The sequence below is a fragment of the Nicotiana sylvestris genome, chromosome 3 (genome assembly GCF_000393655.2).
Source record: "Nicotiana sylvestris chromosome 3, ASM39365v2, whole genome shotgun sequence".
Classification (NCBI taxonomy): Eukaryota; Viridiplantae; Streptophyta; class Magnoliopsida; order Solanales; family Solanaceae; genus Nicotiana; species Nicotiana sylvestris.
The window spans coordinates 114,602,594-114,616,393 of NC_091059.1; the positions used below are offsets into that span (position 1 = coordinate 114,602,594).

At 39.8% G+C, this 13,800-nt stretch overlaps 1 protein-coding gene across 10 annotated transcripts in view; it reads left to right on the forward strand.

Annotated features, from left to right (window-relative positions):
• LOC104214807 (polycomb group protein EMBRYONIC FLOWER 2-like) overlaps positions 1-13,434 on the forward strand; it is a 42,344-nt gene extending 28,910 nt beyond the window's left edge. For 9 of the 10 annotated variants that reach the window (XM_070170956.1, XM_009764524.2, XM_070170957.1 and 6 more), the window contains 4 exons: positions 9,272-9,355; positions 11,267-11,346; positions 12,454-12,543; positions 13,049-13,434. In XM_070170956.1, coding sequence (XP_070027057.1) covers positions 9,272-9,355; positions 11,267-11,346; positions 12,454-12,543; positions 13,049-13,172 — 378 coding nt within the window. In that variant the 3' untranslated portion in view covers positions 13,173-13,434. Of the gene's footprint in view, positions 1-3,266; positions 3,326-9,271; positions 9,356-11,266; positions 11,347-12,453; positions 12,544-13,048 lie in introns of all 10 variants that reach the window. The other variant, XR_011406151.1, reaches the window with a different exon arrangement.
• Positions 13,435-13,800: the final 366 nt, after the last annotated feature.

Consider the following 13,800-nt stretch of genomic DNA (forward strand, 5'->3'; position numbering starts at 1 on the left):
GGAATTCCTGAAGTGGAAGATGCTAGGTTCAAGGCAAGATTGGTTGCAAAAGGATTCAGTCAGAAGGAGGGAATTGACTACAATGAGATTTTCTCTCCAGTCGTGAAGCATAGCTCAATTCGCGTGCTACTAGCATTGGTTGCCCAATTTGACTTGGAGCTTCAACAGCTTGATGTCAAAACTGCTTTCTTACACGGTGATCTAGAAGAGACAATCTATATGGATCAGCCTGAAGGTTTCCTAGCTGAGGGAAAAGAAGATCACGTATGCCAACTAAAGAAGTCTTTGTATGGTTTGAAGCAATCCCCTAGACAGTGGTACAAGAGGTTTGATGCATTCATGACTACACATGAATTCTCAAGGAGTGCATTTGATAGCTGTGTGTATCACAAGAAGATGTCTGGTAACTCAATGATTTATTTACTGTTGTATGTTGATGATATGCTTATTGCTGCTAACAACATTACAGAGATAAATGCTTTGAAGAAACTGTTGAGTAAGGAATTTGACATGAAGGATTTAGGAGCTGCAAAGAAAATCCTTGGTATGGAGATTTCAAGAGAAGACGGTGTTGTACATCTTTCTCAGAAGAGGTATATTGAAAGGGTTCTCGAGAGATTCAATATGCAACATGCAAGCTTGTAAGTACACCATTAGCTCCTCATTTTAAACTTTCAGAGTTACAAATGCCTCCGTCCGAGGATGAGGTGGAGCATATGTCAAAGATTCCTTATGTCAGCGCAGTTGGTAGCATTATGTATGCTATGGTATGCACACATCCAGATATTGCTCAATCTGTAAGTGTGGTAAGTAGATACATGTCCAGCCCAGGAAAGAGGCATTGGGAAGCTGTCAAGTGGATATTGAGATATCTCAAGGGAGATTCTAGTGTAGGTCTGACCTTTCGAAAAAGTGCTGGAGTTATTTCAATTCTCGGTTATGTGGATTCCGACTATGCAGGAGATCTTGACAGAAGAAGGTCCACAACTGGATACATTTTTACCCTCGTTGGCAGTGCCGTTAGTTGGAAGTCGACTCTGCAGTCAATTGTCGCTTTGTCCACAACAGAAGCAGAATACATGGCAACCGGGGAGGCTGTGAAGGAAGCTATTTGGTTGAAAGGTTTAGTAGCGGAATTGAGTTTGGTTCAGCTGGAATCAACTCTTAGATGTGATAGTCAGAGTGCTATTCCTATAATGAAAAATCAGAGATTTCATGAGCGCACTAAACACATTGATGTCAGATTTCATTTTATTCGAGATGTTGAAAAGGGAACTATCGAGGCCGTGAAGGTTATCACAGACGATAATGTTGCATACATGTTGACCAAGATAGTCTTGCTCGCTAAGTTTGCACACTGCAAGGACTTTGCGGGGGCGTGCATCAACTGATGCAACTCTGAAGAGAACAGTTGTTAGGTGGAGGTGGTATGTTTAACAATGGTTTGATTCTTCTTGTTTCTTACAATGGGGTTGCCCAGTAAGCTTAGAAGTTTTGGCCAGAGTTGTTCACTCGCATGCTCGAAACGCAAACCAAGGTGGAGATTGAAAATGTTGGTTTATATTTAGTCAATAACGGCATGCCAATTGGAAGAGTTGGTGTGGATACTAGGAGGAGTTATGCCAATTGGTGTGGATGCCAATTGGAAGAGTTATGGGTGACTCCTTTGATGTCACCCATAACATCAAGAGAAGGTCTTTACCTCTATAAATAGATGCACTCCTTCATTTGTAGAAACCAACCCAAAAAAATAATACAATACATTATAGTGAGTAGAGAGTTAAAGAGAGAGATTCTCTTATGTGTAATTGGGAAATCTCCCCTTTCTTTGTTAATAATAAAAGGCAACTGTTCTCTGGTGGACGTAGGATTATTTTGATCCGAACCACGTTAAATCTTGTGTTCTTTCGTTTACGTTTACGCTAACAAAAGGACAAAAAGGGAAGAGGACAATTGGATGCAAGTGGGTCTACATAAAGAAATAGGGAATTCCTGAAGTGGAAGATGCTAGGTTCAAGGCAAGATTGGTTGCAAAAGGTTTCAGTCAGAAGGAGGAAATTGACTACAATGAGATTTTTTTCTCCAGTCGTGAAGCATAGCTCAATTCGTGTGCTACTAGCATTGGTTGCACAATTTGACTTGGAGCTTCAACTGCTTGATGTCAAAACTGCTTTCTTACATGGTGATCTAGAAGAGACAATCTATGTGGATCAGCCTGAAGGTTTCCTAGCTGAGGGAAAAGAAGATCACGTATGCCAACTAAAGAAGTCTTTGTATGGTTTGAAGCAATCCCTTAGATAGTGGTACAAGAGGTTTAATGCATTCATGACTACACATGAATTCTCAAAGAGTGCATTTGATAGCTGTGTGTATCACAAGAAGATGTCTGGTAACTCAATGATTTATTTACTGTTGTATGTTGATGATATGCTTATTGCCGCTAACAACATTATAGCGATAAATGCTTTGAAGAATCTTTTGAGTAAGGATTTGACATGAAGGATTTAGGAGTTGCAAAGAAAATCCTTGGTATGGAGATTTCAAGAGAAGACAGTGTTGTACATTTTTCTGAGAAGAAGTATATTGAAAGGGTTCTCGAAAGATTCAATATGCACACGTGCAAGCCTGTAAGTACACCCTTAGCTCCTCATTTTAAACTTTCGGAGTTACAAATGACTCAGTCCGAGGATGAGGTGGAGCATATGTCAAAGATTCCTTATGCCAGCGAAGTTAGGGGTGGGCATTCGGTACTTTGGTTCGGTATTTAAAATTTTCGGTTCGGTATTCGGTTTATCAATTGTGTATACCAAATACCGTACCAAAATATTTCGGTACGGTTCAGTATTTCTTTTTTTGGTTCGGTACGGTTTCGGTATGGTTTCGGTTTAAACCAAATCTTCACCGTCTAGAGCTCCCAGCTGAAACATAATAGAGGATCATTCTTAACCATTGTTGGAACATTTCAAAATTACAAATAGTAGTCATTACATGCTACAAGGACTCCATCAGTTTGGTCCTATCAAAGAATGTGTTCGACGGTTTCTTAGTCATAACTATATAAACATCTCATTCTAGTTCATGTAAATTTAACAAGGAAAGATCAAATGCAGAAAATATTTTGATACAAGTTCAGCGTTTTCCTACTCATTACTACATAAACATCTCATTCTAGTTCCTGTTCAAACTTCCTTGACTTTCCTTCTGGTTTGAGGTTTTTCAAAGTTTGAATGGAAGATCTTCACTGGATTTCATTTAATCCTCTGCAGCTTATGGAGCGGAGAGGTTTTGGAGAAGAGTATATAAAACGTTATAAAATGATGACAAGGTTAGTGATATTTGCTTTGCTACCCATTCTTTTCCTGTTATGGTTTCTTGAATATGCATTTTCTTAAAGAACGGAGGGATAAGGAATGGGATGATTGAGATTGCCACATTAAATTTCGAATCACTTAAGTTTATTGTATTTCGGTATACCGAAATATCAAAAACCTAATATTGTATACCGAACCGAATTACCGAAATACCGAAATTTTTGTACCGAGATACTGAAAAAACCGAAACCGAAATATCAAATTAATTCGGTTCGGTTCGGAATTTGGTTTTTCAGATTTTATGCTCACCCCTAAGCGCAGTTGGTAGCATTATGTATGCTATAATATGCACACGTCCAGATATTGCTCAATCTGTAAGTGTGGTAAATAGATACATGTCCAGCCCAGGAAAGAGGCATTTGGAAGCTGTAAAGTGGATATTGAGATATCTCAAGGGAGCTTCTAGTGTTGGTCTGACCTTTCGAAAAAGTGTTGGAGTTATTTCAATTCTTGGTTATGTGGATTCTGACTATGCAGGAGATCTTGACAGAAGAAGGTTCACAATTGGATACATCTTTACCCTCGTTAGCAGTGCCGTTAGTTGGAAGTCGACTCTGCAGTCAATTGTCGCTTTGTCTACGACAGAAGCAGAATACATGGCAGCCGCGGAGGCGATGGAGGAAGCTATCTGGTTGAAAGGTTTAGTAGCGCAATTGAGTTTGGTTCAGCTGGAATCAACTCTTAGATGTGATAGTCAGAGTGCTATTCATCTAATGAAAAATCAGAGATTTTATGAGCGCACTAAACACATTGATGTCAGACTTCATTTTATTCGAGATGTTGTTGAAGAGGGAACTATCAAGGTTGTGAAGGTTATCACAGACGATAATGCTGCAGACATGTTGACCAAGATAGTCTCGCTCGCTAAGTTTGCACTCTGCAAGGACTTGGCGGGGGTGTGCATCAACTGATGCAACTCCGAAGAGAACAATTGTTAGGTGGAGGTGGTATGTTCAACAATGGTTTGATTCTTCTTGTTTCTTACAATGGGGTTGCCCAGTAAGCTTAGAAGTTTTGGCCAGAGTTGTTCACACTCATGCTCGAAACGCAAACCAAGGTGGAGATTGAAAATGTTGATTTATGTTTAGTCAACAATGGCATGCCAATTAGAAGAGTTGGTGGAAAGAGTTGGTGTGGATACTAGGAGGAAGCTTCCTCTTTTGATGTCACCCATGACATCAAGAGAAGGTAGTTTGATGTCACTAATGACATCAAGATGAGGTCTTTACCTCTATAAATAGATGCACTCCTTCATTTGTAGAAATCATCCCAAAAATAATACAATACATTATAGTGAGTAGAGAGTTATGAGAGAGATTCTCTTATGTGTAATTGGGAAATCTCCCATTCCTTTGTTAATAATAAAAGGCAACTGTTCTCTGGTGGACGTAAGATTATTTTGATCTGAACCACGTTAAATCTTGTGTTCTTTCTTTTACGTTTACGCTAACAGGTACCATTGTGAATACTTTACTAATTTTAATCTAAAGCAACCTGACTTGTTGTTGCTATATTTGAGAATAGCAAATCATTAGATGTCGCATATGCCAAATAATGTTAATGTTTAAAACCAAGAAGTTCAAATATTTAGTTCATAATCATTCTTTGACAATTATGTCGACTGATTTTAAGACCAAAATGGAAGTTTTGTCGGATGCGATTGTGAGGAGTGTTTGGGGAGGTAGTTGGATAAACTATGACTGGGTCCCCGCAGCGGGAAGTGCCGGGGGCATTCTTCTTATGTGGGATGATAGAAGCTTGGAGGTAAATGAGATTAAGAAGGGAGTTTTTTCTTTAGCGACTCTTGTCAAAGATAGAGCGAGTGAGGTAGAGTGAGGATTTGGGGGAGTGTACGGACCGAGTAGGAGAAGGGTCCAATGTGTCTTTCTGGGAGGAACTGGCTAATGTTATGGGGGAATGGGACATTCCATGGGTTTTAGGGGGAGACCTTAACACTATTAGATTTCCGGAAGAGAGATTAGGGTGTAGCCTGATTTCGAGGGCCATGGAGGAGTTTTCTGACTTCATCAATGATCACTTTCTTATTGATCTTCCTCTGTCAGGGGAAAGGTTTACTTAGGTCAGGGCGGAGGATTCCAATTCAAGGTCTAGACTTGATAGATTTATGATAGTCCTTCTGGGATGAGCTGGTGCCGAATGCGTTGCAGATTCCTTTACCTAGGCTGACTTTGGATCATTTGCCTATCTTGCTAGATGGATGCATAGGGAGGGGGGTGCGTGCACCTTTCCGATTCGGGAACATGTGGTTGAAAATGCCAGGATTTGGTGACTAAGTGAAAGAATGGTGGACAAGCTATGGGGTATTAGGGACACCTTCATTTCATCTTTTGAAGAAACTTAAACTGCTCAGGGGAGATATTATTAGGTGGAATAAGGAGGTTTTTGGGAGGGTAGAGGTTAAAATGAGGGAGCTTATGCATGAATTGAGGGAATTAGAGAGAGGGAAGGGGCGAGAGAGTTAGATGAATATGAGAAAGCAAGACTGGGGGAAGTTAAGATGGAAATAGTCGAGTTAGCAATAGCTCAGGAAACTAGTTGGCGGCAAAAATCGAGGGCGCTCTGGTTAAAGGAGGGGGATTCGAATACCAAGTTTTTCCACAGGGTTGCGGTTGCAAATCGAAGGAGAAACTTCATAGAGTCCTTAATTGTGGATGGGGTGAGGATTGAGGGAGAGGAGGTGGTAAAAAGGGCTATAGTGGGGTTTTATGAGAACTTATACAAAGGAAGTTACTTGGAGGCCTACTTTGGGGAGAATGGAGTTCAACCACATAGGGGAGGGAGACAATGAGTGGCTAGAAAGGGCTTTCGAGGAGGAGGTGTACGAGGCTGTGTCGAGTTGTGCTGGTGATAAGGCCCCCGTGCCTGATGGTTTCTCCTTGGCCTTTTTCCAGCTCTGTTGGGACACAATTAAGGGGGAGTTGATGGAAGCCATTGAATACTTCCACGTGAATGATATTTTCGAGAGAAGTATCAATGCTTCTTTTATTATCATTGTGCCTAAGAAAGAAGATGTATCTTGTATCAGAGACTACAAGCCTATTAGTCTCGTGGCGAGCATTTACAAGATTATTTCTAAAGTGCTATCCATTAGACTCAAGAAGGTTCTTGACGTGTCTGTTTTGTCCTCTCAGAATGCGTTTGTGGAAGTAGGTAGATCTTGGACGCTGCTTTGGTGGCAAATGAACTTGTAGACTCCAGAAGGAAAAATAGAGAACCCGACTTACTATGCAAGTCGGACCTTGAGAAGGCTTTCGACCATGTCAATTGGGAGTTCCTGGATATCATTATGATGCGGAGGGGGTTTAGGGTAAGATGGAGGGGATGGATCAAGTTCTGTATTTCCTCAGTCAGATTCTCTGTCCTGGTTAATGGTAGCCCGTGTGGGTTCTTTGGCAGCTCCAGGGGTCTCATGCAAGGTGACCCCTATCCCCTATATTATTCATTCTAGTGATGGATGCTCTGAATAAAATGTTGGATCATGCGGCGGGCGGAGGCTTCTTGCGAGGATTCTCAGCTTCGATCGTGGCGCCCGGTGCCCGAAGAGTCTTTCATTTGCTTTTTGCGGATGACACCCTGGTTTTTTGTGATTCCGATATGGATCAGTTGACCTACCTGAAGCAGGTCCTCCAGTGGTTTTAGATAGTATCAGGACTCAAAATCAACCTTGGCAAGTGTGAGATTTTCCCGGTGGGTGAGGTTGCTAACATCGATGCTTTGTCTTATGCTCTCAGATGTAAGGTGAGCTCTCTTCCCACTAATTACCTGGGTCTCCATTGGGAGCTTCGCATAAGGATACTACTGTTTGGAATCCAGTGATCGAAAGGGTCGAAAAAAGATTAGCAGGCTGGCAGAAACGGTACTTGTCAAAAGGTGGCAAGGAAGTGCTTATTAAAAGCACTTTATTGAGTATGCCCAACTATTATCTGTCCCTATTGCAAGCTCCTGTGAGCATCACAGAAAAACTGGATCGGCTTCAAAGGAATTTTCTTTGGGATGCGGCGGATGGAACTAGAAAGTTTCATCTAGTGAATAGGCAGACAGTCACTTCCCCAAAGAAGTGGGATGGACTTGGAGTAAAAGATCTTAGGGTATTCAACAGAGCTTTGTTGGGGAAGTGGCTGTGGAGATTCGGGGTAGAAGAGCATGCTCTATGGAGGGAGGTCATAGTAGAAAAGTACGAGTCCACGGGAGGGGGTTGGAGGACTAAGGCGATCACATCACCTTTTGGGTGTGGCATGTGGAGGAGCATCATGAAGAATTGGGAAGCCTTCAATGGCAACATCACTTACAGGGTGGGAGATGAAAGGAGAATTAGCTTTTGGAATCATAGCTGGTGTGGAGAGGATACTTTGAGGGTCTCTTTCCCCACGTCTTCAGAGTTTCAAACTAGAAGGAATTGATGGTTCAACAGATTCGCAGGGAGCATGAAGGGGGATAATATGGGACCTCTCATTTAGAAGGAACATGCAAGATTGGAAGATTGCGGAGCTCCAAGATTTGTTGGCACTGCTATATGGGCAAGACAGGCCCCAGACATCTTGTGATTCTTGGAGATGGGGGTTGCATGGCGATGGTTCGTTCACCGTAAAGTCCTTTTACCAGAGTATGTTAGTGAGAGAGGAGACCACTTTTCCATACTCCTCGATCTGAATTCCTAAGGCGCCCACGAATGTGTGCTTTTTTGCATGGCTAGCGGCGAGGGGAGTGATCTTGACTACTGAAAATGAATTACACTTGTTAGTTGATGCTACATGTGCAAAAGCTCAGGGGAAGAAGTTGATCATCTTTTGTTGCATTGCCCTGTGTCCTCGGGTTTGTGGAGGGCAATCCTGAATCTTTTTGGTGTTCAATGGGTGATGCCAACCACTGTAAAGGAAATGTTATATAGCTGGGCCGGTTTCCATAGAAGAAGAAAGCAAAAGGCGTGGAAGTTCGTCCCGTTAGCTCTCGTGTGGATAGTTTGGGGGGAGAGAAATAGGAGAGCTTTGAGGGGATTGAGTCTCTTTTTTCACATCTTAAGAATAGTCTTTTATCTTTGATCGCTTTTTTGGTGCATTCATATAGCCCCTACTTTTATAGAAGATTGGGCGTCATTTGTAGAGAATCATGTTCTGATGTAAATTCTCTACTTTTTGGATACTTCTTGTATACGGGAGTTTTCTCCCTTTTGATTAATACAATTTACCTTATCAATTTTTTTTAAAGAATTTTCATAATTAAACCTATTATAAATAAAAAAAGAAATCTCAAATAAATTAGAAGCATAGTAGACATTAACAAGTCCTTAACTTTTTAGATTAGCTGCATATCAATCAATGGAGAGAGTTAAAATTCAGCAACCTAAATTATTCAATGATCAAGACTTCAGTCTCTAGGTTTCACTTTTATCAAAAAGCCTACCACTGAAGGCTTTGCCACTGCCATAGTACTGCTAGAGTTTGTAGTCATATACTGATGTGTTGGGTTTATTGTTGGAAGCTTCCTACAATATTAAGTTGTAAACACTCTATCCCTGTTCACTTTTCATGTTTGTCATTTAATCAGAGATGCGGCGAAATTCACTTGCTTGGGTATTTTTTTTGATATATAAAATTTCACTTGAACAAATCAAAGATCTAAATAATGACAGTTCAATATTGGCTTCCCTTGTGTGTGGTGATTTCCATTTGAAATAGCCCCAGTTCTTGGGGTCTGGAGGTGAATTATCTTGCTGAATGTGACACAAAATTAAATAAATTTGGAAATGTTTGTCTACTTGTAATGAATCTTAAAATCTTTCGAAGAACTGATAGCAAATATATGTCTTTAGAAATCTGGGAAGCAATGAGGAGTCCTTTTAACCATATGTTTGCTAATGAAATTTTTTATTTGGGGTGAAGCCCATGGCACTGGAGCAAGTTTTATCAGATCGAGACAGCGAGGATGAAGTTGATGATGATGTTGCAGATCTGGAAGATCGAAGGGTATGCTGCATAATTATATAGTTTGCTTCTTTATTTTAGTCTGCATCCATATTAGTTGGCTGACTTTTTGGGATAGTTTTGTCCTAATTGTCTTGACCCTTCAAATAAATGGCAACAACTTGCTCTCTTGACTTATTTGAAGTAACTATATATTAGCCTTACTGTTATATCCTCTTATAAACTTTCCCACTTTCATTCGTTGTAACAATTATTTTAAGTATATTGTATTAACTTGTTTTTTGATATGGGGTATTAACTGAACTTATTATGCCATTCAAAATTACTCTCTTCATTCTCAAATTGGGTCTTCGAAGTTTTGGGCTTGAAAGTAGTGGGATTAATCTATAAAGGGTCTTTTAGTGCGCCAAACAGGACTTAGTAACCGTAATTTGGTTACAGTGACGGGATTATTAGCTGGACTACTTTCCATTTTTTATACCAGGCTAATGACCGGATTGCACTTTTCCTGCAGTTATGCAGTCCACATTTTCGTCACAAGCAGATCACAATTAGCTCTATGAATACCCTGTGCCACAAGTCGATATTTTAATTGCAAAGTGCTGCATCTATTTTTTCTAATAATTCAATGGGCATCCCACCTTGATCATCACAAATCCTACACACTAACAATTCGATCGTCCAACTAAAAGAACTTACAAGAAAACACATATAGCAGAAGAAGGAATAAAAATCTAGCAAAAAGAAGAGGAAGGGAGGGAGGGAGAGAAGAGAGAGAAATTACAGCAACAACATTTGGATAAAATTCTGATAAATAAAGGAAAAATATAGAAAATGAACAATTTGCAGAAAGAGATCACAGTAAAACTGGTGAAAATACTGCAAAGCGCATCCAAAAGAAAAAGAAATAGAGCTAGAAAAGTACAATTATAAATCATAAGACATTTAGAAATAAAGGATTGCTGATGAGAAGTTACTGAAAAACTGGAAAAAAACGAATTACAGAAAATTAAATCAGATATTTAAAAATAGAGATTGCCAATGTGTGACAGTGGAGGGAGATCGTCATCGTAGAGGGTAGATGGAGGCAGGCAGACCATCATCAGTATCAATGCAGGGTTTTTTTTGTGGGTGGTGGTGGGCTTCAAGTGGGTTGTGGTCATTGAGGGGCTAGGACATGAGTAAGGACACTTGGGAAGGGGATAAGGGTAGAGGAAAAAGGGGCTAAGCATTTTGCAGAATGTTATTTATTCATGATCCTGGAGGAACATATGTATTACATTTCTCTATGTTGTGTCAATGAGTTATATTGTCCCATGTATACTAGAGTTTTGAAAATTATCAGCAAGCAGTAGCGTCCATATGGCTTGCTGCTGATGCAGTTGTAATTTTCTGAACAGCCGAGTAATTGAATCAAAATCTCATTTAATGACGTAAACTTTTGATAAGTGGTATATTTCATTGATCTAAAGGATATATCCTGTAATTGCTTAAAACTAAAATCAAGGTCTGATCATTTTGCAGAATGTTTTCTATTCATGATCCACCATTTTCCTTAAAGCTGATACAGACTAGGCAAATTGCCTTTGATTTTTCCTCAAATGAATGAAAATGGTACTTTGAATGGTTTGGATGAATATCGACCACTGAAACCAACTAGGGAAAGGTGTGTTCTGATGTCTGGTTCTGACTGGATGGTAAACGTTTTTGCCTAATACTTGCTTGTCATTTGACGGAACCGTGAAATCTCAACTTGAATGTTAGGCAGAATCATGGAACTCCATAAGCTGCTTTAATATAATGCATTTGAGAACTACTAAAGGTTACCCAAACTGTTCCCTCCAACTGATTTCCATTGGGAACTGCTGCAAAGTTTAGTTAATTCAAGAGGCAAGATTTTGATTGTATAAGTTATTTGAAGAAATCATTCCACTAACCTCAGACATATTACAGATGCTTGATGATTTTGTGGATGTTACCAAAGATGAGAAGCAAATGATGCATCTGTGGAACTCATTTGTTAGAAAGCAAAGGTACTATCTTATTTCGTATGTGATTTTATTTGCCTGTACGGTTTTTCCTATTAGTATTCAGAGTGCTGGGGTATGGAGATGTGTGTATCGTCCGCTCTTATTTTTGTTTGGGTGAAGAGGGAGGGCCGGTGAAGTAATAGTAGATGGTGGGTAACTTAGGAATGTGGTAAAAGTGCAACAATCTGCGATTAGCTTCTCCAACCTTCCCCGAAATAGGTGGAGTGATAATAAGGTAAGTCTCATTTACTTCTTTACCATTGTGCAAAAGAGAGGGGTGTGACAACCGTTTTATGGAAGTAGATAGACCAGTCCACCTCCCCCTTCCACTACCTTTCATCTTCGTTTAACCAAAAACAGTGTTATATTAGTGAGTAAATGACATTGGTTACCAGCCAACTTGCTAGTTTCAGTACGAGAGTGACATCACCTTGTACCTTCATGTACTGCCTGGAAAATAGGAAAAGAGAAAGACAAAAGAGGAGTTCCTTGAAAAAGAGAAGTCCGTCCTTGATCTGATGCTTTCAAATAGACATTTTTTGAGAACTTCTGGAAAATGCTGCGTCATTTAAGGGTTTTCGAGAAGCCGCTAACCTATTTATCTGTTATTATCAAGTTACACGAACTTCTCAGTGAAGTAAATGTGTTTTGAAGTTGGGTCTGTCTTTCTTCCCTCTTCATGCACAAGCAGACTGGTAAGATTATCAGAATAATAATATATTAAGCAAAAAACAAAAGTTGTATAAAGCAACAAAGGGCAACAAGTGTGGTCTTCTCGTGCTGAATTACATACTTGCTGGTGATAAAGGGATGCCTGTTGGAAAAGTTCGGTTGCTGAATTACCTTCCTGCTGGCTGTAAAGAGCAACAGAGGGAGAATTGATGGCGGAACAAGAGGATTGTGTGGGTCTGGGGGTGAGAAGAGGAGCTTAAGTACTATAGAGAAGCTTCTAATTCAAGTTGGGCTACTACGAGTTTGTTTCTTGGCTCATTCCCCTTTAGTTTCAGAAATTTGTTAATTTTGAGTCTCAGTTTATTTAAAGTGCGACCTTTCCTCTTTATTTTTTTATATTTTTATATTTGTATAACATGTTTCTTGTTACTGTGGTAGGGTGTTGGCAGATGGTCACATTCCTTGGGCATGTGAGGCTTTTTCAAAGCTGCATGGTGAGGAGTTCGCCCGAGCACCGGCCTTGTTGTGGTAATTAATCTTCTTAGTTACCTGTGTCGACATTTCACTGTTATTTCTATCCGATGCTATCCAATCCAGACACCTGTATCGTGCCTTTGTTTGGTTCATCTGAGATCCTGTATGTTTCCCAGAAAGAAACTGCTCTGTTTTTTGTTGAGTTGAACACTACTAATATGTATTAGAATGTTGGTCTATTTCATGATCACGATGCTTATTGGGAATTTCTGAGCTTGTTTATCTTATTTACATTTTTTTGGGTGGCTCATTTTTCTTTACTCATGCAAACAAATTTATTGTTGGTTGTCACATAAATACATGTTTTCTCAGATCTGATGAAGTAGTTATAGCGCCATCAACAAACGTCTAGACATTTTAGTGGCACTGGTTTTCCCTTAAAATTGCCGATTTAGGTTTATCTCAATATGTGATAATTGCACATCATCTACAGTAGCATGTACTCGGTTTTCCTCATCTCTAGTGTAGCTTTTATGTATAATCCAATGTTTTATGGCAGGTACTGGAGATTATTCATGACCAAACTGTGGAACCATGGTCTTATTGAAGCGCGTGGAATCAACAATTGTAACCTAATACTAGAGCAATTCCAAAGCCAAGACAATGATTCTACTAGAAGCTGAATACCCGTGTGACTATATTTCACAATCTAGCAATGGATTTGGTAGTGATACAGCTTTGTGGCTGGATCTACATCTCCAAATTTTCAACGTCTGTTTTCTTAATGTTATCGTGGCTAGATGACTGTTTTGTCTTTTTAAGGGTAAGATTCGCTAATTTAATGTTTTATAGAGGTCATACAGTGGCATCTGCCGTTCTAAATTAGAAATTAATGATTCACATTGTTCGAGGGCTCTATTATATCTTCTCTCTGATTCATTTTCAGACTCTCTCTCTCTCTCTCCCTCCCCCCTCCCCCAACCCACCCATGCTTAGGCAGCTGTGTTTCCATTCACTTCTGCGGCAAGTATAGATACCAAAATGTAAATATTCCTAAAAAGGAGCAGCTTTTGGCCCCATAAGATGCGATTATGTTCGAGCTCCTTTTGCAGTTCTCAATGGTACATTTTGAATTTACCCAAAAACAAGTGTTTGCTAGCCCTTGTTCTGTAGTCCTGAAGATGTATTCTATACATTGAAGATCAATAAAGGACAACTATGATCCTGTAGCGAACTCAACAGCAAAAGTAGGTTTGCGACAAGCTTATTACATTAAAAAATACAACACACACAAAAGCATGATGTTGATCC